This window comes from Panthera onca, chromosome A2 (genome assembly GCF_046562875.1).
Source record: "Panthera onca isolate mPanOnc1 chromosome A2, mPanOnc1 haplotype 2, whole genome shotgun sequence".
Classification (NCBI taxonomy): Eukaryota; Metazoa; Chordata; class Mammalia; order Carnivora; family Felidae; genus Panthera; species Panthera onca.
Window position 1 is genome coordinate 112,967,200 of NC_138340.1, and position 25,591 is coordinate 112,992,790.

General features: G+C 33.8%; 1 protein-coding gene across 1 annotated transcript in view; it reads left to right on the forward strand.

Moving 5' to 3' along the window:
- Nucleotides 1-240: 240 nt before the first annotated feature.
- ABCB5 (ATP binding cassette subfamily B member 5) overlaps nt 241-25,591 on the forward strand; it is a 116,543-nt gene continuing 91,192 nt past the window's right edge. Inside the window, exons 1-11 of the mRNA XM_078441464.2 lie at nt 241-293; nt 2,546-2,600; nt 4,213-4,363; nt 7,773-7,827; nt 16,309-16,500; nt 16,586-16,757; nt 19,162-19,286; nt 19,367-19,544; nt 20,860-20,973; nt 21,284-21,394; nt 24,367-24,492. Of these exons, the coding sequence (XP_078297590.2) occupies nt 241-293; nt 2,546-2,600; nt 4,213-4,363; nt 7,773-7,827; nt 16,309-16,500; nt 16,586-16,757; nt 19,162-19,286; nt 19,367-19,544; nt 20,860-20,973; nt 21,284-21,394; nt 24,367-24,492 (1,332 nt within the window). The remainder of the gene's footprint in view (nt 294-2,545; nt 2,601-4,212; nt 4,364-7,772; nt 7,828-16,308; nt 16,501-16,585; nt 16,758-19,161; nt 19,287-19,366; nt 19,545-20,859; nt 20,974-21,283; nt 21,395-24,366; nt 24,493-25,591) is intronic.

Sequence of the window (25,591 nt, forward strand, 5' to 3'; positions counted from 1 at the left end):
TTTCATTTCTAGAATTTTTATTAGCTTCAAATCTAAGCTGAGAATAAAGCAGCAAAACTGTAAATTCAATGATAAAATCTGAATAAATGAGCTACCTAACCAGATACTTCAATTAGGGTGCAGAGTGGGACGGCAGGGTGAAACTCAGCATCAATACTTTTTCAGAAGCTGTTAGGGATGTAAAGAATGCATGGTCATGATATATTTATTAATATTTCAGAAGAATTAAATTGTGAAAAGATGGCAAATTCTGAAAGAGCTGAAGAGATGCAAGAAAATTATCTGAGAAACGGGTAAGCTTTGTCTAGATTCTACTGAAAGCCTTCTGCAATTTCAGATATGCTTTATCCTTTTCAAAGCTATAGCAAAAATGTTTGTAATTTTTTCCAAAAATAGCAGTGCTATTTTTGTGCTGGAATTCAACATAATCAGTGAATTTCTTTTAGCTTACCAGTACAAGAGAAGAAATACCTGAATATTTTCAATTCAGTTCTCTAGGGATCCTTCAGTCCATGTGGTACATTTAATGCAGGAAAATACTGGATTCTGATTATTTTTTCACTGAATAGATGTCTGTGTGTTTATGTATGTTTGTATGTTATAAAAATTTCCTATACCTATAATCCATTAATTTACAGATTTAAAATTGAAATAGCTTAAAGTCTATTTGTTTCACTTTTATTATAATAATGGCGTTACAATTAGATGTATAAGCTGTAAAAGTCAAGAGGACCTCTTTTGATGGCTTGTTTCCTTAATGCAGGGCTACAAATAGCCAGAAAGGCAGTTCCCACCATATCTCCTCATGTACTATTTTCTGCTTTAAATTCTGGTAGAAAAGAGACTTTCAAAAGACCACCCAAACCCTCCTTCAGAGGCTTTTCATGAAGGTCAATGAAAGACAGAAATATTTCCCTGAAACAAATTTGAAAACAGAGCTTACTGAGTCTTAGCTAAAATCAGCATTTGTTGGGGGGATGTGGGGAGTTCATGGCTGGCTCAGTCAAGAGGAGCATGCCACTCTTGATCTCAGAGTCATGAGTTTGAACCCCATGTTGGAGGTAGAGATTACTTAAATAATAAAATAAAAACTTTCAAATCAGCATTTGAGGTAAAGGAAGGGCTTTACAATCTTAAAGCACTTGTTGTCATCTGTGAAACATCTCAGAACAAAATGGCCCAGTATTTAAATGAATTTTTAACCTCAGAGGGAATAAAATTAAGTGACTTGACATTTATCAAAGCTGATGGAGCTACGTTACAAAGCTGGAGAGGAGAGTCAGAAGTTCATCCTTCTGTGATGTCTTTTTTCGAAAACTTAATGTTGCCCTCTAGTCTTCCTTTAATGTATAAGAATGTTGTATGTGTATGTGTCTTTAATTGACAGATTTCTGTGAAAGCAATGAATAAAACCTATAGTTTTCATCTGGACTTGAAATGTGAGCTAAGAAAGGAAATTTTCAGTGGGGGACAAAATTCATGTTATACTTATTTAATGCATACTTAATAGTACTTCTTTCATTAAAAGCTTACATTTCCTCTTGTTACAAATCTTAAAAATTCCAATCTACCACCTTATACCCATTAAGATGTATGCTATTAAAAATAATAATTAAAAAACAAAATATAACATAGCAAGTATTGGTGAGTATGTAGAAAATCCTTGTGCATGGTTGATAGGAATATAAAATAGTGCAGCTGCTATGGAAAACAGTATGATGGTTCCTCAAAAAATTAAAAATAATCATGTGATCCAGCAATTTTGATCTTAGTTATTTACCCAAAAGAATTGAAAGTGGGGATTTGAAAAGATACTTGTATACCCATATTCATAGCAGCATTATTCATAGTAGGCAAAGAGTAGAAGCTTTGAACTAAGTAGAAGCTTAGAACACTCTGAAAGTGTTCATTGACTGATGAGTGGATGGATGGATAAATAAAATATGTTATATACATACAATGGAATAGTAATCAGCCTTAAAAAGGAGAAAAATTCTGACATGTGCTGCAACATAGATAAACATTGAAGGTATTTAACCCTACAGAATAGGGTGAATAAACCCTACAGAAAAGAACAAGATACTATATAGTCCTACTTACATGAGGCACCTAAGGTAGTCAGATTCATAGAGAGAGAAAATAGAATGGTAGTTGCCAGAAGCTAGGGCCAAGAGAGAAGAAGGGGAATTACTGTTTAATGGGTATAGAGTCAGTTTTTCAAGATAAAAGTTCTGTGGATGGATGGTGGTGATGGGAGCACCATATGAATGTACTTAACTAACCGCAATTAAAAAATTTCTATTCCAGAGGTTTGCCTTCACTTGTTATCCTAACTAATGTAGACATAGCCAGTGACAACTTAGTTTTCCCATTGATTATGATAAAAACCTTGTACTGTATATCCTTAAGCGTGTTTTTAAAATTTCATTGTTGATGCGGATTTGCTATCAAGAGTAAGATTTGATAGTTAGGAACAATTTTAACTGGAAAAATCTGCAGTTATATTTACATTGTAACCTTTCCATCGTCAACATTTATTTTCCAGAAAACTACAAGAACTCTCCAAAGTAAGAAAACAAATTGTTGGACCTATTGAGATAGTAAGTGAAATCAGTTAAAAAGTACATATATCATACAATTTTAGGGAATTGTTAGTAGTGCTTAAAATGATTGATAGTTCACATCTATTGTGGGGGGAAGAAGGGTAATTTTATAAGTAATTAAAATATTACCTCTCATAGGAAAAAATATAATTAACCCAACGTTTCCATAATAAGGGATAAGAAAAAAAGCACAGTATTTACACAATGATCCCAATTTTGCAAAAAAAAAAAAAAAAAAAAAAAAAGTGTGTGCATGTGTGTGTGATGCATACATTGATAAAAGTCGCTTGGTTATTTTCAAAGTATATAAATTCTTTTAAATAAAAAAATAATTATGTAAATATTTTACAAAACATATACCTAAAAAAAGTATGTTAGCATATGTCTTTAGGATTATGTTCAAGGACCATTTTCAGGAATGTGTTCCCAAAACAATTCCTCTACCTACTCTAATCTGTATGTCATTCTGGCTATCAGTATCATTAGAAATTCACACAAAACAGTACCTGCTTTTTCAAAAGTCAAATTCTAAAAATCCTGGGAAGTAGCAGAACATGACAAACTTTATCAAAGACATAACACACTGTTATGGAGGAAGGTGGATGAACAGATGCCCTCTTATCATCTGTAGTACCAAGTACAATACTGTGGCAGTTACTCCATAAATATTTATTAGCTATCATATGAATAAATGGTAATACATTAAATTTTTTCAGTCTCCACTCATAAAATATGTACTAAGTTCCTCTTGCTTTTATACAAATCTAATTTCATTTCAGTACCACTATACATTTTATCTTGACCTCTCAGTAAGATAAATAATCCATATTTTCAAGTTTTGTTCATGTTTTTGTTTTGGAATAGCATTGTTGGGATCTGCTATAGAATAGAATATAAAGCATTCAGTATTTGGCTTTCAATGATTTCTTTCTTCTCTTTTTCAATTATCTTTTTCTTATTCCAAACAGACTTACAAATTATTATTATAAATAAGTTTATAGAATAGATACTGCCCCAGCTAGAAAAAAAATCAAAGGAATTTAAATAAGAATGAAAAATATAATTTATTATATTTGGTGAACTAATTTTTACCACATGGTTACCATTCACTGCACTTACTTTTATCATTGCTATGATGTTGATAAACCTAAAGAATTGAAAGTTTGAAGTTCAACTGTCCATAAGCCAAGATATTGTCATTGCAGTGTTTCAAAATATATTAATTTATTTTAGAATCAACCAAATGGAAGGAAGTTTCTGATTCATACCCACATCTATCTGACCTGTGTCATAGATGCATAATTTGTACAGATTTTGCTACTTTATTTTTTTAATTTTTAAAAAATCTTTTAAATGTTTATTTTAGAGATAGAGCTACTTTATAGCAACTTCTTCAACAACCAGCAACAACTTCTTCAAAATACATTGTAAATCATTAATATCAGGGATCCTTTTTTTAATTTTATATATAAAATACTTTTCCATGATTTTACACATTTATTGAGTCTCTTAATTTATGAAATAACATTTACTTGATGGCAAAAAACTGTAGGTTGGTTTTATTTTTGTTTTTTACAGCTGTAATGCTACTATGTTTTGTTTTCCTCAGTTTCGCTTTGCTGACAGACTGGACATCACACTCATGATCCTGGGATTACTGGCATCACTGGTAAACGGAGCCTGTCTTCCTGTAATGTCACTGATTTTAGGAGAAATGAGTGATAACCTTATTAGTGGATGTCTAGTCAAAACCAATACAAGTGAGCACAGTATTTACTTTTCTATGTTTCTGGGGACTCAAAAGCATTAAATAAAACAAACAGAGAGCTCATAATACAGATTTGTATATTGTCAAACAATATCTACATGATATGTATATAAGTCTTTATTCTTCCATATTGCCAGGGACTAAAGAACCAAAGTCTGTATTAGTATTTGTCAAAGAAACAGAACCAAAAGGATGTGAGTGCATGTGTATATATTTATAGAGAGAAAGAGAAAGAAATTTTTGTTAAGGAATTGGTTCATGCCATTATGGAAGCTGATATATACAAAATCTGCCAGGTGGGCCAGCAGGCTGAAGACCCAGAAGAGAACCATTGTTGCAGTTCAAGTCCAAAAGCCATTTCCGTTCATAGTATATAAAAATCATCTGAGGGGCACCTGGGTGATTCAGTTGGTTGAGCACCCAACTCTTGATTTCGGCTTAGGCCATGATCCCAGGGTCATGGGATCGAGCCCCAAGTCAGGCTTTGTGCTGAGCGTGGAGCCTGCTTGAGATTCTGTCTCTCTCCCTCTGCCCCTCTCCCTCACTTGCTTTCTCTCTCAAAAAAAAAAAATCATCTGAGACTGAGTGTACCTCAACTTGTCTCTCCAGGAAATTAAATAATTTCCTATCAAAAGTGATCATCATATCGTGATTTAATCAAAGGCTTGAGCCATTTCAGGGCACTTATTTATAATACACACTTTATTATTTTTTTAATGTTTATTTATTTTCGAGAGAGAGAGAGAGGAGGGAAAGCATGAGCAGGGGACAGGCAGAAAGAGCCAGAGACATGGAATCTGAAGCAAGCTCCAGGCTCTGAGCTGTCAGCACAGAGCCTGACAGGGGGCTCAAACTCACTAGCCATGAAATCATGACCTCAGGTGAAGTCAGACGCTTAACTGACTGAGCCACCCAGGAACCCCCATAATACACACTTTAAAAAGAAGAAATCAAAAGTGACAAAATCTCTCAGATAACTGCTTCAAGTTTCATTAATAGTATATAGACATGCATGGGATTGTAGAACATAATGCAGCAAGGAAGCCAAAATGAGCATGCAGAAAATTACGATACTAGAGACAAATACCCTGAATAAAGATAGGAGGGAAATCTAATAATCAGGCATAGGGGAAAAGGTGTTTTTATATTTCCCATAGTTATAGATGTCTTTCATGTATCATTACCTTTGTAGTATCCTATTTCAGGGTCGTGTTCTTCAAGGTAACATTCTTTAGAGGTAAATCCAGTAATTTTATGCACTGACATAGTATCCATAGCCTTTTTTTTTAATCTGAAGGATATTAAAAATATTAGTAATTCCCTGATTTTATGTTTTCCACAAATTATACAATAAGAAGCATCCTTGTAGCTGTTTATTATAACTGAGATAAATGTGTCATTAAAACTTGGACTGTCTTTTAGACATAAGCCTAGCTTTATATACTGTACTTCCCCTCTCTGTCCTATTTAAATTTACATACTAACATATATCCTCTTGTTTTCCACCTAAAGGCTAATCTTTTAAGTGTCCTAGTCTTGTTTGAGCAGGATAAAGCCATTGCTTCCACTTCTTTGTCTTTTCATGTGATGATCTCCTGTCTACACAATTAATTTTTAGTATTTTAATGATAGAAGATAAATTAAGGATGCTATTCTGTTTGTTAAACAACTGAAGCCACCAATTCACTGAGTAAATATTTATTGACTGCCAACTGTGTCTCTCTCCAAATGAATGAGTGAAGGAAAGAAGGAGGGAAGGAACAATCTAGCAACCTAAGCCAATATGCTTAGGAATATTCATTTTGTTAGAGCTACTCTATAATTGATTCTCTTACCAGCTTTAGACAGGATGGGCAGAACATAACTACTGATATTGCTTTGAATTTTGACTTTTGATTTTGGTTAGGCCTTCTCCAGGTTTTTTAAATTTCATTGTGTTGTTTGTCAAATGTGGTGAACGTTTACCAAACCATACCAAAAGAGGTTTGGTAAAGGTTTAGATAAATACATGGATACTATTGGTACAGCATATTATTAAAGAGAAGTGAGGACATTAAATTATATACCTTCAACTTAACATTGATTTTCTGGAGAAATGTAGAAGAGGATTATTTGCTCCAACAAATGAAAATATGAATAATAACTGTCACTGATCAAGGGCCCATTTTTGTGCCAGCACTTAACTTTTGCATATGCTACCTCTATTACTATAATCTCCAAAATGAGAATATGCCATTTTTATGTGATTTTAGGTACCATTTTTACGAAAAATGTTTATTCTCTTAATTAGCTCAGTTAATTTCATTAAAACTTTCCACTAGAGTTTAGTACTTCTGTATTAATTCTAATATGTGGAATAAATTTCTTTAAAATGTTTTCTTACCATAATTCCATAAATGGAATAAGGAAAAGATTATTGTTCGCATATAAAGATCATAGACATTATCATATGTGATGATGGTGCAGTTATGTAAAAGATGAACAGATGAGATGTCTAGAATTCATTTCAAATGTTTATTGAAAAAGTTTTAAGAAAGAAAATTATGATAGTGGATAGTGGATATTGACCACTGTTTTGTGCTGTTTGTGAAATCACAACCTTGATATAATAATTAATGTATGGTGTATTTTTTACCAGAAGATGTATAGAAAAGTGTACATGTAGAGGCGCCTGGGTGGCTCAATATTTTGGGCATCTGACTTTTGATTTCGGCTCAGGTCATGATTTCATGGTCGTGGAATCGAGCCCTGTGTTGTGAATCCCATGGGATTCTCTCCCTGTCCCTCTTCTGCTCATTTTCCCTTCTCTCTCTCTCTCTCTCTCTCTCTCTCTCTCTCAAATAAACTTAAAAAAAAACTCTTAGAAGAGTTTACATATAAAATTTATAATCCAAAGATTATTTTAAATACTGTTTTATTATGTTGCTATCCTTGTTTCACCCAACATATTTCAATGAGCTTCACTTAAATTTTTACCATGACTGTTACTTCTAGAATTTTTCACATGTGTTCCTGCTTTTCTTGGACTTTCTAAATTATTCCCTGGGATATCTCAAACTGAATTCTAAATGCATAATCTCAGCAGGAAAGATGAATTCTATTACTATTACTTACACAACTTTTGTCTGGAATCAGAGATGTCCTAAAGAATTTTTTCCAGATATGAGATACATAGTTAATATTTCCTTACAATTTTTCATATTGCACGAGTTCTTTTTGAGAGGAGCAATAATAGTTTCAAACTTTAGGTTAAAGAATAGAAAGTTAAGATGATCATAAACCATAAGATATTAAGTCCATTTTCTTGAGGGTGCATTATATTTCATTTGGAGGGCTATGTATGAAACAGTGTGGCCAATTATAAATTAATTGCCTTCATAATTTAAAAAACTGTGTTACAGCAAATCACCAGAATTGTACTCAGTCTCAAGAGAAGCTGAATGAAGATATTACTGTGTAAGTAATGTTAATGTGTTACTGTGTAAGTAATGTAAAATATCAGTATCATGTTTATTGCACGCTGCTTTATTCAGTACTTACAAGAAAAAAACTAAGGTTTCATCATTAATATTACATATAAGTGATTAAAGCAAATGTGTCCTTTTCTTTTTTTTTAATATTTATTTATTTTTGAAAGAGAGAGAGAGACAGACTGTGCGTGAGGGAGGGGTAGGGAGAGAGGGAGACACAGAATCCGAAGCAGGCTCCAGGCTCCGTGCCATCAGCAGGGATCCCAATGCGGGGCTTGAACCCACAAACCACGATATCATGACCTGAGACTAAGTCAGACGCTCAACAAACTGAGCCACCCAGGCACACCCCATAAATGTGTCCTTTTCTTTCATTGGATATACAAAATAGAGTTATTATATAATTTTTCTTCTATTTGAAAGTCACTAAGTTCATAAGCCTTAAATTGTATTTGACAGAATTGTCATCAGTAGAAAATTCATTTTGAGATTTGTATTTTTAGACAAATTTTGCCTTCTAGAACTGAAGGTACATATCCTAAAGACTAAAGAACTTATTTTTTCTTTTTTTCAAATTACTTTCCTTACAAATCTTAGAGAAAAATGCTACTTCTGTAAACCTTAAACACCAAAAATCATGTGCAACAAATACTAAAAATAGTAAAATAATTGTTTAAATGTTTATTTATTTTGAGAGGGAGAAAGAGAGAGAGTGTAAGTGGGGGAGGGGCAGAGAGAGAGAGAGAGAGAGAGAGAGAGAGAGAGAATCCCAAGCAGGCTCCATGCTGTCAACACAGAGCCCAACACAGGACTTGAACTCACGAACCATGAGATCATGACCTGAGCCAAAATCAGGAGTATGACACTTAATCAACTGAGCCACCCAGCTGCTCAAATAATGAAATAATTTTAAAAACAATAACAGTAAAGTTTTATTGACTAATTTTGGAGACTAATTATTGAGACTATTATGGTGATGTTGTATTCAAACTAAAAATTGTAAAGTCTGAAGTAAATAATTTATAAGGGCATTCAGTTTTTGTGTTTTATATATTAAATGGTATCATTTCCTGTTATGTGTTGACTTTGTTAAAGTGAAGCTGTTTATTGAGTATATTCAATGGACTTAGTAGTGTCTCACTAAAATTATGAGAGTTTTTGCTACGGACCTAAGTGATCCCTCATTTTACTCCCAAAAGTGAATCCTACATGTTGCACAACACAAGGGACACCTATCACATTGCAGTGAAACTCTCTGGGCCATAATCCTTGACCTGCCCTGTCCAATATGTTAGCCACAGCTACATATGCCTATTTGAATTTGAATTAATTAAAATTGAATAAAATTACATATTTAGTTCCTCATTTTCAGTCACAGTTCAAGTGTTCAATAGCCACATTTGGCTGGTGTCATCTTGTCTATCACAGATATGGAATATTTTCTTTGACACAATAAGTTGTATTGGACAGCATACAGTGTAAATGGCACCCCCTCCAGTTGTACTTTGCTGCAGCCTGAACTCTCTTTGAATGTTGATTCTGTTTTTTAGCAACTCTTACATAAAATTTCTTTATAGTGGGTCTTTTGAAAATTCCTTGTTGAGATCCAGTGTATTGCCTTTTACTGAATTCTATTCTTACAGTATTAAATTGAGGTTCTGATGTATAATGATGAGGTTTGAGCTTTTTACAAAGAATTTTGGAATTTTGAAAAATAGTAGCATCCATTTAAAGAACAGATAATAAAAGGGAGAATAAAATGAAGAGATATGTCTGCATACAGTTATTAAAAGACTTTGAAATTTACAAAGAAACATTCTTAACATTTTTGATCTGTTGTATTTGTTATGCTATTGTTCCTCAAACCAGTGTTCTGTTTTGGGATATTTGAGATACGTGAAGAGAAAAGATTTCATGGTCAAACTGATTTTGACAATATCATATGACAACCTCCTTTTGGATATACATAGGACAGATAAGTGTGGTAAAGGTCCATTTATTGCCAGTTATTACTATTTGACTATAAAACCCATTTTTCCCCAAACACCTAGTAACATCCTGTGGAACTAATGTTTTGATGAACACATTTCTGAGAATCATTACTTTATATCCTCTTTTTTGGATGAGGATAAGGTAAAAATACTTCTTTCAGCTATAATCATCAGGAACCAAAGAATTTTATTCTACCTATGTTATTATCTACAGATAATGACTCATAGCTTTATATAAGTTTAATGTTTTTGATGTTCAGCCTGTATCCTTATTTTATTTACCAAATATTCTGAAAATAATTGAATATTTTCTTGTCGAGTCCAAATCATAATGATTAAATAGTCCCAAGATGATTGATGATAAATATGATGCCCCCTCGTCTGTCAAGGGTTAATTAATTAATTCTGTATGAACTTTTAAGCAAGTTGTTCCCTCCTTTTTGCTACTTCTAATATATCTTTCATAATCTACTTGAAAATGAAGGGGCAAACTAGATTACCAAGGCTCTGTTAGATTTACTTCAGTTGCATTTAATGTAAAACCCATGGTAATAGTTGTTTAACCATGATAGAAATTTATTTCTCTTACATGTAAATATCTGAAAGTTGGTAGTCTAAGGATGAAATATGGTTCAAAAGGCATTAGGGACTCAGCATCCTTCTGTCTTTGTTCTAGTCATAGGACCACATCCATTTTAGCTGGGCATATTGCCACTTCAAATAAAATGAAGGTTCTCTTATTTAGAAGGAAGATCAAACCGGATATTGGCTGATAGATTAAGTAGATAGCAAATTCTGCTGCATCAAGTAAGGACCTAGAATAATTCCTAAATTGTGTAAAATGGGACTGTTAATATGTGGTACATTTTAAAAGGAGGTGAGTATTCATAGTTAATTGGTCTGAGACATCCTGCATTGAACAAAGTTAATATCTTTAGTTTTTGATTTCTTGATATGTTCACATGTTTCCAAGGAAGAATGACACTAGGTATACAGGGTTTCCTGAATCTATTTGAGAATGCTTTCTCCTCAGAAATATTGCTAGAGTGATTCAGATCATATATTCAGGATTCATATCATGGGTTCAGGATTAAGGTGATGGATTTTTAACCACTTTTTAACTATGGAACCTGTTGGGGAGCTTCTGTAAGCTTCAGTTTCTTCATATGCAAAATGAAATATTAATACTTCCTGAAGATTCAATGATACTCAGATATGTCAAGGGCCTGACATAATATTTAACACAAAATAAATGCTCAATAAATGAAGCTATTAAATAAGCCTTAATTTGCATGTGGTTTTGAATCAGAAGACTTAGACCATGAAGGTAGTTTCATTTACTGGCGCAAAATAAAGTACCTCGACTTTGGGACTACTGGGGCTTCTTCTTCTGGGTCCCAGGTAGTTTGGAAGTTTGATTACTAGATAAATGAGAGGTAATAACTATAGTATCTTCAATTTGCAATAAATTGAATGTGTTATTTTCTTTGTTCTTAAGGAAAAGTCTATTAAAAAGTGAATCAGTGCTTCTGTAAAAATTATTTTAATTACCTTTTCTGATTAAATGCTTAATATTTTCATTGTACATAACATGAAAAGAAAAAATGCACGAAGAAAATTAAATCACTTATAATCCTGCCACTAATGGATAATAAACATTAGTTTTGTTTTTATTATTATAATATTTTTACATGTATGAGTACACATACATAATTTTAATATAATTAGAATTATAGTGTTTATATGATTTTAATAGCTTTATTGAGGCATAATTTACTTATAAAACTCACCAGTTTTAACTGTACACTTCAATGATTTTTAGTAAACTGACAGAGTTGTGCAACCATCATGACAATCTGTTTTTAGAACACTTCCATCATTCTGTAAAGATCCCTTCCTCACAGTCAGTCTGCATTCCCACACCCAGCCCCAGCCAACCACTTATCTGCTCTCTATCTCTAAAGATTTACATTTAGGACATTGCATGTGCATGGAAACATAATATGTAGGGCACCTGGCTTCTTTTATTTATTAGCATAGTGGTTTTTTTAATGTTTATTTATATTTGAGAGAGAGAGAGAGAGGGAGGGTGACAATGCATAAGTGGGGGGTGGGGGGTAGAGAGAGATGGAGACGCAGGATTCTGTGTCATTAAAAAAAAAAAAAAAGGCTTGAGTCATTCCAGGGCACTTATCTATAATACACACTTCATTTTGTTTATTTTTTTTAATGTTTATTTATTTTTGAGAGAGAGAGAGACAGAGAACAAGCAGGGGACAGCCAGAGAGAGCCAGAGACACAGAATCTGAAGCAAGCTCCAGGCTCTGAGCTGTCAGCACAGAGCTCCACGCAGGGCTCGAACTCACAAGCCATGAGATCATGACCTGAGCCAAAGTCAAATGCTTAACCCACTGAGCCAGCATAGTGTTTTTGAGTTTCATCCATGTTGTAACATGTATTAGTAGTTTATTCCTTTTTATTGCTTAGTAGTAATCCATTTCAGGGGTACACATTTTTTTTTTATCTATTTACCAGGTGATGGGCGCTTAGATTGTTTCTGGTTTTTTACTATTTTAAAAATAATGCTTCTATTAACATCAGTATAGTTATCTTTGTGTGTATATATGTTTTTATTTCTCTTGGGTGGTTACCTAGGTGGAATTGCTGGGTCATATGGTAAGTTTATGTTTAGCTTTTAAAGAAACTGCCAAACCATTTCCAAACTGGCTACACCATTTTGCTTTTTCACCAACAATGTATATGGATTCCAATTTCTCCACATCCTTGTCAACATTTGTTTATTGTCTGTCTTTTTTATTATAGTCTTGGTAATAGGTGTCAAGTGGTATCATATTGTGGCTTTAACTTGCATTTCTCTAGTGACTAATAATGAGAAGTTTTTTTCAATACATTTTAAGCATTCATATATTTTCTTTGGTTAAATGTTCAAATATTTAGACTATTTTTAATTGTGCCTTTTCTTATTATTGAATTATGAGAGTTCTATTTTATAAGTTCTGGGATACAAGTTTTTTGTCATATGTATGATTGGCAAGTTTTTTCTTCCAGTTTATGGCTAGCCTTTTCATTTTATTAAAGGTTTCTTTTGAAACACAAAAATTTTAAGTTTTGATGATGAGGTAAAATTTATCAGGTTTTTTTCTTTTATGGATTGTGCCTTTGGATTTGAGAATTCTTTGCCTAACCCAAGATCTTGAAGATATTCTCCTACGTTTTCTTCTAGGACTTTGAATATTTTAGCTTTTATACTTAGGTCTATGGTCCATTTTCAGTTTATTTTTGTGACTGTTATGAGGTAAGATTCTAACTTTTCTGCATGTGACTATATCCATTTGTCCCAAGCACTAAGTCCTTGAAAAATTTATCTATTCTCCTTTCTCAATTTCCTTGGCACCTTTGCTAAAAATCAGCTGTCCAAATGTAAAGGTTTCTGTTCTGTCAGTTTTGTTGCATTTATTGATATGTTTGTTCTTATGCTAGTATCACACTGTTTTGATTAGTATAGTTTTAGAGAATGAATGGATAAATAAACAAACAAACAAATAAATAAATAAAATCAGGAAATGTAAGTCCTCCAACTTTGTTCCTTTTAAAAATCATTTTGGCTCTTCTGAGTTCTCTTCATTTCTACATACATTTTAGGATCATCTTGCCAATTTCTGCCAAATAGCCTACTGGGATTTTTGAGAGGGATTGCATTGATCAGTTGGATTGCATAAATCAGTTTGGGGATATTGTCACCTTGAAAACATTTTTGAGTCTTCTAATCCATGAACATGGATTACCTCTCAATTTTTTTAGATCTTTAATTTTTCCAAACAATGTTTTATAATTTCCAGTGTGCAGATCTTGCATTTCTTCTTCTCATTTGTCTTTACAACCCATTTTTACTTATAATATTATAAACATTTTCCCCACAACATTAAAAAAAATCAGTAAGGTGATTTTTATTAAACCTCTAGTGTTTTATGCTGTCCTTATAAAGCCTCTCATTAGAAAACATCCTGTTCTGTTTATTTGCAATATTTTTGTTTTATTAAAGTTGTCACGAATACTGAATTAGAAATATTAAACTGTTGTTCCTAGGTTAAACACAGGGTTAATTAAGTTCCTGTGAGCCTCTGGTCACAACATTTTCATCAGTCAACACATAACCTCATTTTGTGCGTATTAACGTTTAAAGACATCTTATCTAATATATATTGTTGACTCATTAATATTGAACTGATAGTCAATAGCACTATAACTCACGCCTACACGACACTTATCTAACACATATATTTTCTCCATAGGACACACCACAGCCTTCTTACACTTAGAAACACTAGATAGCCCTTCAGCATGCTGCTTAAGAGTCATTTTAAATAGTGAAATCATCAAGAAAAAATACAAAAATTAGAAAAACGTGGTACTACATATGCCACAAAAAATGACACTTGTTTACAATGTGAGAACTAAAACAAGCAGGCAGAGTGTTGCCTTGTTCAACTTCAGCTGGGATCATCTTTGTTGAGCAACTCAAATTTTTTGGCACTCTATGCATGTCCATGAGTAACAATGAAAACATCTGAGTATTCATTTCAGGGTTAAAAATAAGCCTTAGTGAGCACACAGATTTGCCAACACAGAATCTGGGAATAATGGGGATCAGTTGAATGTTTCTCTCTGTTTTCCTTAGTACTTCACTTTCCTGGCTTTCCACCGACCTCCTTGGCCACTCCTCAGCTTTCTTTGCAGGTTCTTTCTCTTCACCCCAAACTACCATGTTTGGAGAGTACCTGAGCTCATTCCTTGGTCCTCTTATTTTATCTGCATTTAACTCGCACACACACACTTTCTCTCTCTCCCTCTGTGGGTGGTCTCAGTCAATCCTTTAATTACCACTTGTAAGCTTAATGCCTTTCAAATTTACATCTCTAGCCTAGACCCTGTTCCAAGTACTCCTAACTCTCATTTTCAGCTTCTTACTTGATCTCCACTTTGATGTTTACTAAGCATCTCAGTCTTAAAATATCTAAATCAAAACCCTTGATATCTCCTACAGATCTGTTCCATCCCCAGCCATCAATGGCTGTACATGGCACACCTTTCACCCAGTTGCTCAAATCAAAATCTAAGTAGTTATCTTTAATTTCTCCCCTTCCTACATTCCTCGCATCCAATACATTGGCAATTCCAGTTTGTTGTATTTCAAAAATATAACTAGAATCTTTCCACTTCTTTATACTTAAGCTGCATCTTTATCCAAGGCCCTATCCTTCTCACGTTGGCCATTGCAATACCCTCCTAACTAAACTGTCTGCTTCCATTGCTTTCATTTCCATTCATTCTCCATAGAGGGGCCAGCTGATCTTTTTAAAAGTTGAACTGATAAGGTCATCCCATGCTTAGATCTTCCAATGGTCTACTTCTTCTCTTAAAATAAAATCTGTGCAATGCACCATGGTCACCCTACAATATTTGCTAAATTCTCTGGCCTAATCATTTCATACCACTTTGGAGTTCTTTTGTTCCTGGAACATGCTAAGCTTTTTTCTGCCTCAGACCTTATTGTTCTTCTTTTCCCTAGAATACACTCTTCTTGCTATTTTTATGTGTGGCTCCATTTTACCTTTTGTATCCCAGCTCTAATATCACTTCCTCAAAAAATGTTTTCTTAACCACTCTATTTGCACCAGCTCTCCCGACTCACCTTTACCCATTCGTTAGTCTGTGACTTATCACCCTGTTTATTTCCCTCATAGAACCACCTGACATTATTTTTCTATGTGTATTGTCTGTCTCCTCCCACCAGAATGTAAATTTTTCATGAATAGGGCCTTATCATCTTGCTCATGACTATATCTCTAAAACCTCACATATAGAAGGTACCCAGTATACATTTTTTAAATGACTGCATTTATCTGGTCTAGTGCTAGATTGTTTTCAGCTTTTCTTTATTGTTGTTAATGCTAACATGACCATCCATCTAGATTAATCTTTTTTATATATTTCCTTATGGTAAATTCCTGAAGTTGAATTTTATATTTAATAGTATATATATATATATATATATATATATATATATATATATATAATATTTTATACACTGTTTTTTGACTACTTTCATTTCTTTATCCACCTGTTCCACATACAGCTATCTTAATTATGTCAATGTAACTTTTCAAATGAAAATTTTAAAAATTACGAAAGAAGATATAAATAACAAATGTTTTAAAATACTAATTTCTACTAGTAATGTAAGAAAGACATATTCTAGACTAGGGAAACCTAAATTTTTATATTCAGTGTATTTTATTTCTTCTTATGGAGGTTTATTTTTAGTTATTTTATAGGCTAAAGCACAAATTCTCTCAATCAAATATTATGGTAGATTTCTTTTGTTGTTGTTGTTGATAACAAAGGGAAAAAACTGTACTTGAGTCTCACTAATGTTTCCAATAATCTTTTTTCAGGTTGACCCTATATTATATTGGAATTGGAGTTGCTGCCTTGGTTTTTGGCTACATGCAGATTTCCTTTTGGGTTATGACTGCAGCACGACAGACCAAAAGAATTCGAAAACAGTTTTTCCATTCAATTTTGGCACAGGACATGAGCTGGTTTGATGGTTGTGACATTGGTGAACTTAACACTCGTATGACTGAGTAAGAGGATGGATTTGTAGTATATCAACTTTGTTTCCATATATGATATATCAATGACTTAAATGCATTTATTTATTTGTTTCAGTGACATCAACAAAATCAATGATGGTATTGGAGACAAGATTGCTCTGTTGTTTCAAAACATGTCTACTTTTTCTATTGGCCTGGCGATTGGTTTGGTCAAGGGCTGGAAACTCACCCTGGTGACTCTCTCCACATCACCTCTTATAATTGCTTCAGCAGCCATGTTTTCTAAGGTAGGCAAGATGGCTAATGCAGTGTTGACTGGAAGCAAGAATATGAACTAGGTTTTTTATCAAGTTTGTCAAAAAAGTCATTTCTATTCACTTCCTATGTCTAAAAATAGGGATGTTATGCATCACAAATACTTTTGATTTTGTTCACTATTAATCACCCTTTTGTCTTCAAGTTATTTGGCTACAATGAGGTTAGTTACTAACATTAAAGAGGTTACTAACATTAAAAAACATTCCTCTTCGGGAACCTGGGTGGCTCAATTGGTTTAGTGTCTGACTCTTGATCTCAGCTCAGGTCTTGATCTCAGGGTCGTGAGTTGAAGCCCCACATTGGACTATGCATGGGGTGTGGAGCCTACTTACAAAACAAAACAAAACAAAACAAAACAAAACAAAACAAAAGCATTCCTCTTCATTTGGTAGCCTAGTGCAACTTCAAATGATAGCATGGATAAAGAATTACGCCATTATACATTGGATTTTGGAAGAGCCTTATGTGTTCTAAATTTCCAGATAAATGTGTGCAATTCATTTCATTAAAACAGAATAAGAAATTGCTAAAACTGTAAACATTTTTTTATGTCAGCCATTTCAAGTTCATATTTTTATAAGACTTGAATTACATTGAAAATGTCTGCTTAATGTCTACTTTTATGTACTATATAAATCTGATATAATTTTTAAAATAAATTATGCATTTTCATGTTAAATTATATTTCTAGTGCTGGTGTGAGCATAGCACAAGATATTAATCCATGTATAGCCTGTATTTGAAAGCAATGCTCTTTGTGAAGTCCAAAAGCAACAAATATGTCCCTAATATCTTTCTCTAAATCAAGCCTGACAATTCAACCAATATATATATCCATCTCCTAGATTGGAGGCACCGTGTATTCTTAGGGATAGATGGGGTTTTTAATTTTGCAAAGCCAATTGTTCTTTATGGAAATCAAAGTCATAAAATTCAGAGTTTATTTGGTAGCAATATACAGATCCAATCAAACAAGAATTTTCAGCAATAAAAATATTCTATAGTTGAATGATTTCTTGATAGACTTCAATGTTTAGACAAGAAATCTTTATTTAGTATGGCTTTTAGGATTGACCTTGTAACCCTTGTCAAAATCTTCATCCCCAGCATATTTGAAATTAGGACCCACTCAGTAGGAAGATTACCCACTATGTGTTACTAAGATCAGAGCCTAAACTTAAAATCCTCAGGGAAGCAACGTGGACAAGAAGTTTCAAAGGAACAACAGTGGGAAATACAGTTCTGCTACTGTATGAACTGGTTGTAAGGAAGAAGCAAATAAGGTCAAAGTTATTCAAATGACTAAAGAAGCCAGGCTGGGTGGTTTCCAGCTTCCTTTGGTTCAATTTAATTTGGCAAACATTTATTAAACACTCACTATGTACAGTGGTTATTGCTAGGTGCTGCTTCCTCTCCAATGACATAGGAATAATTATCTTTAAGTGAATTCAGAAAATAAGTATTATTTAGTTTATGCTACCTTCTGACTTTAACAACTGTCCAAGCATGTCTTACGTAAAATCATCTCCAATTATTTGGAATGTGTTTTGAAAATGGATAGATTTGTTATATGAGTAGGCAATAGTTTAAGACTCACAGCTCAGTGGACAATTTTCCTCCTATTCCATTTCATTGAACCATTGTGCTAATTACTAAATGAAATCTGTTACTAATTAAAGGAGTAGTAAGTGGAATGTATAATAGAGTAAAAGCCACATTCTGATTTTAAAATTTTGAAAAATTTTAAAACCTGCCTAATAATGATAAGAATGATATTCTCCTTCCTCTCTGTCTCTGAAATCTCACCTCTTAAGTGCTGGAGATATAGCACTTACTAGGTAGGCTGTGTTATGCAATAATAGTTTCAGGGGTCACACTCCAGACATATGCAGGATTATCTTTCTCTGCCTGGTACTGTGACCCATAGCCTCTGGAAGACTTGCTTTTTACATGATAATAAATCAAGTCAAATCAGGCTCACCAGTTTCCATAGTACACCTGAAAAGGACTATGTCCCTAAAACCCATCTCCAAATCGTCTTTCCCAATTGTGTTAGCATAAGTACCCATATTCTAAATTTTTAAAAATACAGAGAGAAAACAGGGAAGCTCTGCTTGTAGAAGACAGAGTAAAGATTTAGATTGAAGATTATATCACACTATGTTCTTTCACTGCTGTGAGACTTTAAAAAGTCACTTAATATCTCTGGCCATTGCTTTCCCCGTTTGCAAACTGAGAAAATTAGATTAAATGATACTAAGTACCTTTTCAATAGTAAAATTCTGCTATTCTAGATTCCACCTGAATTAAGTTCTCTGCACATTGTTAACTCAGGGTCATCTTTTGGTTAACTGTGGTCATGGTTTGTTACAGATAATGATCTCATTGTCCAGTAAGGAATTAAATGCCTATTCCAAAGCTGGGGCTGTGGCAGAAGAAGTCTTGTCATCCATCCGAACAGTTGTAGCCTTTGGAGCCCAGGAAAAAGAAATTCAAAGGTCTGTTCCTTTAATTATGATAATATTTTCTTGGTTTTATTTTCCCCAAAGTCTATTACATTGTGTCTTGTCTTTTTAAGGTATACACAGAATCTAAAAGATGCAAAGGATGTTGGCATAAGAAAGGCTATAGCTTCAAAACTCTCTCTTGGTGCAGTGTACTTCTTTATGAATGGAACCTATGGACTTGCTTTTTGGTATGGCACCTCCTTGATTCTTAGTGGAGAACCTGGTTATACCATCGGAACTGTTCTTGCTGTAAGTCTTATTTAAGAACAAAGGTAACTTGCCTATATAATCTCTTCTTATCTAGAGTTTAGACAAAATCTGTCTTTGAATAATTATGAATATTCAAAGATGAATGTTTTTAACAAACAAATACTTGTTTCCTTCAAATTATCTGGGTATATCTTTAAATTGTATCTATGAACTGGCAGGATTTAGTCATCCAGCATATCTTTAAAAGCATCATACTTTTAGAAGAATCATAACTGAATTCTCCCCTGGGATATAGAGTTTTCTTAATCCAGCAATCAAAAAGGCCATTCTCTAGTGAGACTTTCTCCTTCCAAGCTTGCTGAGGTAAGACAAGACTCTACATTCACCTTGCTGAATGGCTTCCTCTGGTAATATTCTGTAGATAAAACTCTCCTGACCTTCCTCTGTCCTTTCAGCATATACTAATGTTAAAAACAGAATTATCATCTACAGCTCTCTCCAACATCACAATTTAGATTTTTTTTAACTCTTAGGGTTATGCATTGAATTTGAGTTTATTCGGTCATCCTCCCAAATTTCAACAATAAACAATTCAGTTCAGGATTAAAGACCGTTTGTCTTGCTGAACTGAATTGGTCTGGTCTATATACTTCAGTTCTCATTTGGCCTTCCCATTTTATGGAGATTTCTGTCAACTAAAGTCATCTTTTAGATTTGAGACTTTCATAATTAAGACTTTTATATAAATGAAATTTGAGCATGAGGAATTTGGGGCACATCCTTACTCCTCAATTTATATGTGACTTTGGGCCAATGACTCACTAAGCCTTAGCTTCCTCGTTTGTAAAAATAAGGAAAAAGCACCTGGCTTATGGGATACTTTATTTATTTGACTTTTTGCAGAGATATATGTGTCTGAAACTGAAAGATGTCCAGTAATATAAGAATTCAGAAGTTTGGACAGAAATAGTACAATGTCTCTATGTAAGTGAAATCTATCCCATCCTTCTCTGTAAAGTTTAAGGAATTGACTGACCAGCAGGGAGGGAGTGCAACTTACCTCCTCACTCAACCAGTGAGCCTTCCTCAGTAAACGGATTTTCGGATTTTCGTGCTCAAGCTTCCCAGCAGGTGATAATGAGACTGTGAGACAATCAAAAGTTGTTCCACATTAAGAAAAAGCCATGTAAAATTGGATTAACTTGTATTTCCTTTATGTTTGGCAGCAGCTTCCATTCTTTCCTACCTAATTTCTCTAATATATCTCTCTGAGTGCCAACCAAATATACACTTTATTCTATTGTGTCTCTTATGTATTTGAGGAAGATTAAATATTATTTTCTTGTTCCTATAGGTTTTTTTTAGTGTAATCCATAGTAGCTACTGCATTGGAACAGCAGCCCCTAGCTTTGAAACCTTCACTATAGCCAGGGGAGCCGCCTTTAATATTTTCCAGGTTATTGACAAGGTAAGACTTCACATTGCTTTGAAAGATAAATACAATTACTGCAAGAAAGAAACCAAAAAAATACATACATTCATTTCATTAAAACAAAAGATGGGCAAAATCCACATTGGATAATTAGATATGCAAAGAGATTGTTTTAACTCTTCTACAAGGGCATTGTGTTTTATTGAAACCTTTATGTCTAACTCAATGTAGTTTGGAAGCAGAAAAGAAAGCATTGTAAAAGTAAACCATCTTTAAATTGTTTTTAGGATGTAGAATATCAACTTACTCCCTTGAAGATTTGTAACATTCTCTTTGTTTTTCTAAGAAACCTGCTATAGATAATTTTTCAACAACAGGATATAAACCAGAATGCATAGAAGGAACTGTGGAATTTAAAAATGTTTCTTTCAGTTATCCATCAAGACCATCTATCAAGGTAGGTTAATTTAATTACAGAATTGTACAGTACCCTGATATTGTCTTTTATTGGCTAAGATCTCTTCTTAAGAGAGTATTTAGGATTATTTTGACCAAGATTTTGCTGCTCTTCTTTGAAAAGAGAGAGGAGAAAGTAAGAGAAAGGTAGGGAGGGAGGGAAAGAAGGAGGGAAGGAAGGAAAGATAGATCAGTAATGGACAAATAACTCTGGAAGAGCTAGTTACATTTCACAGCCTCTTTTTTACATTCAACTTACTAAAACATTTTCAACTCCCTGAAATTCCTTCACTGCATTTGGGAGCACACCAAAATGTCTTGGATTGATGGCATCACCTATTGGTGGTCCCCAAATTTTATCCCACTCAACAAAGGTAACTCATTTTAACCTCAGAGTCTCTAACCTGAGGAATTATGCATGTGTTGTGCCTTTTCCTTCTCCTTTTCCTAAGAGCTTTACTGGACCAGCATTTGTGTCTCAGGTACTTTCTTTCTCACTTTTAGATACATGCAGACAATCACACGTGTGCACAGGTGCACATGCAGCCCAGTTTATTACCCTCCATTGTTCAGTCTTTGACAAGTTCTTGTGAAAAGGTTTGTCTCTTCTGTCCTCCTCTTTTCATGTTATTAGTATATTTATCCAAAAAAAGTAGTTAGTTAAAAATTGCAAAGAGTGATTACTAATAAAACACTTATTTTATACAAAAAGGACAATATTATTTTAAATGAAATTGATAAAAATTACTCTTGCCATCAACCTTTAATGCCTATAAAAGTGCCCAAATGTCCCTGCATAATTTGCATTCAGAAAAGATCTGCCTACTCCTACTTCTTTATTTTTCTCTATGTCTTTGAAATTCTCTTTTCAAAGCTCTTTTTGAAATTTTTGTTACTTAATCACCATTATTGACATAGTGTTGCCTTCTACCATTTTTCTTAACAGAAACACACATTTGCAACTACATTTGGGTTGGCTCTTAGAGACTTAAGTACCAATTGTGCCATTATATTGCATGGTAAAGTGTTCTCTGGGTTTCAAACTATTTTTAAGTGAACATTTGAAATATATCCCTTTTTATTAAGCTAAAGAGTGAATAATTTCAAACAAAGAAATTCGTTACCACTTTAAATAAATAAAACACATATTCTTCCAACAAAAGTACAGAAACCAACTCCAGGGTAAAAGTGGAGATGACAGAGGAGGTACTCCCACCAGGAGTCCTGAATTTCTCACCTCCTTCAAAGAATTCTTCTCTGCTTGACCCTTTGCAAGTTTTATGTTTAAGTTATTTAAAGGGTCTGTTTATTTACAAACAGGGAGATCAAAGTGAGAGCCCAAAGAGAGATTCCCATGTTTTTAAGCTGAGTACATAATAAATGCAAGCAAAGATAGATGAGAGTTTCTCAACAAGATTGCTGTTGTCATTTTGGTAGGGCTTCTGCCATTCTGTCATTATTTGTCAGGCTTCTCTCACACTGCAAGTCCCTAGGACACTAAAAGCTGGTAGCAACCTCCAGGCATTGAGAAATATTTTAAAGTGCTACCCTGAGTTTCAATGTCCCCATGAGATCCAGCACTAGAAAAGGAGGGTTTCTAATAGCGGAATTCATTCATGGGAGCACCTAAGGAGTCTTGCCAGTTGTCTTACTTTGCAACAGGAAAACCTTGGATTGCAAGTAACTTGTTCTATGAGTATTCCGCAAGACAAGCAAACCTTTGTAATAAATTTTAACTTGGTAAATGAGCAGTGTCTTGCAATACGAATAGTATGTGAGGCCAAATGTCACATGATCACAATGGAGCCAATGGTTTCCTCTCTCTCTCTCTCTCTCTCTCTCTCTCTTTCTCTTGCGGGATGTGAGATTGTGGGTGATCATCTCCCATGCTTGGATGCTGAGTGTCAGGCTGTAGTGTTTGGCAGAAATCAGTGATTTTTCAGAACATTGGAAGGTGCTCACAACTGGCACTAGTGTATTTTTTTGTCACCTCAAAGCCCCTATGGATAGCCCTTTGCTTTTTCATACAAGAGTAAGCTTAGGAAGGCTTTGCTTCATTCTAGGTCAGGCTGCCTGCAGATACAGACCCTTTCCTCTGCTGCCTTATTGCCAGTTACATTAAATACAGTATGACAAGAGTTTATTAATACTTTACTGTAGTTGACATCCGTGTAAGTGTAACAGTGACCCCCATGCAGAAAAAGATTCCATTGAGTCAATAGATAGCAGTGATTCCATTAGTGATAGTGAAAGTCGTCCTGCACAATAAGCCTCCTCTCTCTCATCTCCCCCACACCAGCCAGGTAAGTGCAGCTTAATTTGTTTATTTTTCTTTCTATTTTGTATTTACTTTGTTATTTTATATTATATTACAGTATTGTAATCATTTTCATATAAATATCTTTGGGGTGTGGAACGAATCATCTGAGTTTCCAGTATTTCTTATGGGGAAGTTAGCTTTGATAAACAAGTACTTTGGATTACAAGCATGTTTCTGAAATGAATTATGCTCACAAGCCAAGGTTTTACTGTATTTTTCAATAATGTTAAATATATATTTTTTAAGAAAGAACTTCCTTAAATAGCTCATGAAGATATCTGGCAAGATTTCATTCAATTGTTGCAAATTAAAAGAAAAAAACTTTTACTAACTTAGTAGTCATGAAATTGATATAAAGTATTTCAGCCGAAAATGTGAACAGTTTGCTATGGCTAGTTAATATTTTTTGTGTACTTTTAATCTAGATCTCCTCTTTATAGAGAGAGATGGTAAGACATTTTTAAATATTATTTTCCAAAATTATGTAGATTTTTATTATACATGTACATGAAACAAAACACGGTCTAAATTTGTTTTTAAGTGTCACAGAATTCTTTTTCTGTTTATAATTCTACATTAAATTTCTGAAAATATGTGAATCATATTCTCACTTATCCTAGTTATATAGAATTTTTCCCCCTACATCCCAATAGATCCTAAAAGGTCTGAATCTCAAAATTAAGTCTGGAGAGACAGTAGCCTTGGTTGGCCCCAACGGCAGTGGGAAGAGTACTGCAGTCCAGCTTCTTCAGAGGTTATATGATCCTGACAACGGCTTTGTAAGTGTACCTAGCAAAATTGTGCATGGCCCACATGATGAAATTAGGAAGTACCACCTACTATAGGGAACTTACAGCTATCTCAACTTTGATTTAACAGTGGACCTGAGAGAAGCCATATCATTTTCTTTCCTGCATATTCATTCATCCACCAAATATTTATTGAGCACCTATTGCTAGGCACTGTTCTGGGTGCTAGGGAACATAGATGAGCAAAGCATAAAAACCTCTACCCTCATCAAGTTTACATTGTAATAAGTAGAGAACCACAAATAAGTAAATTATATAGTATTTTAGAAGGTGATGAAAGCTGTGGAGGAAAATGACATAATTTGTAGTACCCAGAATTTACAAGTTTTTCCATTTCTCAAAACATCCCAGCAGAATATCTGCAGAAAATATGCTCTCTCATTTTTTTCTGTCATCCATAATGTTGCACTTGACTTTGTTACCCTTGTAAATGTCATAGAGAACAAGACTATGATAGTCACAGAAGCATAAATCTTAATGCTTCTATTCAAATTTTCAACTGTTATTTTTAAAAGAAAATCTATTCTCCTAGAGCCTGGTTCATTTAAATTTGACTTCCTAAGTTTTCATTTGGAGTATACTAGATTCATGTATCCATGTTAATATTAAATAAATAAATTATGGTTAAGCATTCCATATATAAAGCAGTTGCATAGAATACTCATGCCCAGAGAGAATTCCAGAGTTGGTGATAAAGAGAAGCTCTGGGAGTTATAATTATCAAACCTCGGCTTCTGTCATTGGAATATGTGGGGTAATGGGTAATGGCACTATTTATGGAGAAGACAGTATTCTTTTACTATTATTTATATGAAAGAATAGAAGACACTTTTGACTTTTGCAGCAGAGTGAGGTGTTGAAGAAAGGGTATTTCCTAGAAAAAAAAATGCAAAGTTCACATCAGTCTTAAGTTAACAAAACTGAAGTTTGTTACATGTGTCTACATGACAACATTTGTGGCTCCTATAGCCAGGGATCTATGTAGCACCTAATTTGTGGATCTTAAAATAAGGATATTCAAGTGGTTTGGCAATATTTTAAGCCAGTGTTTTTTTTGAGGTTTTATTGG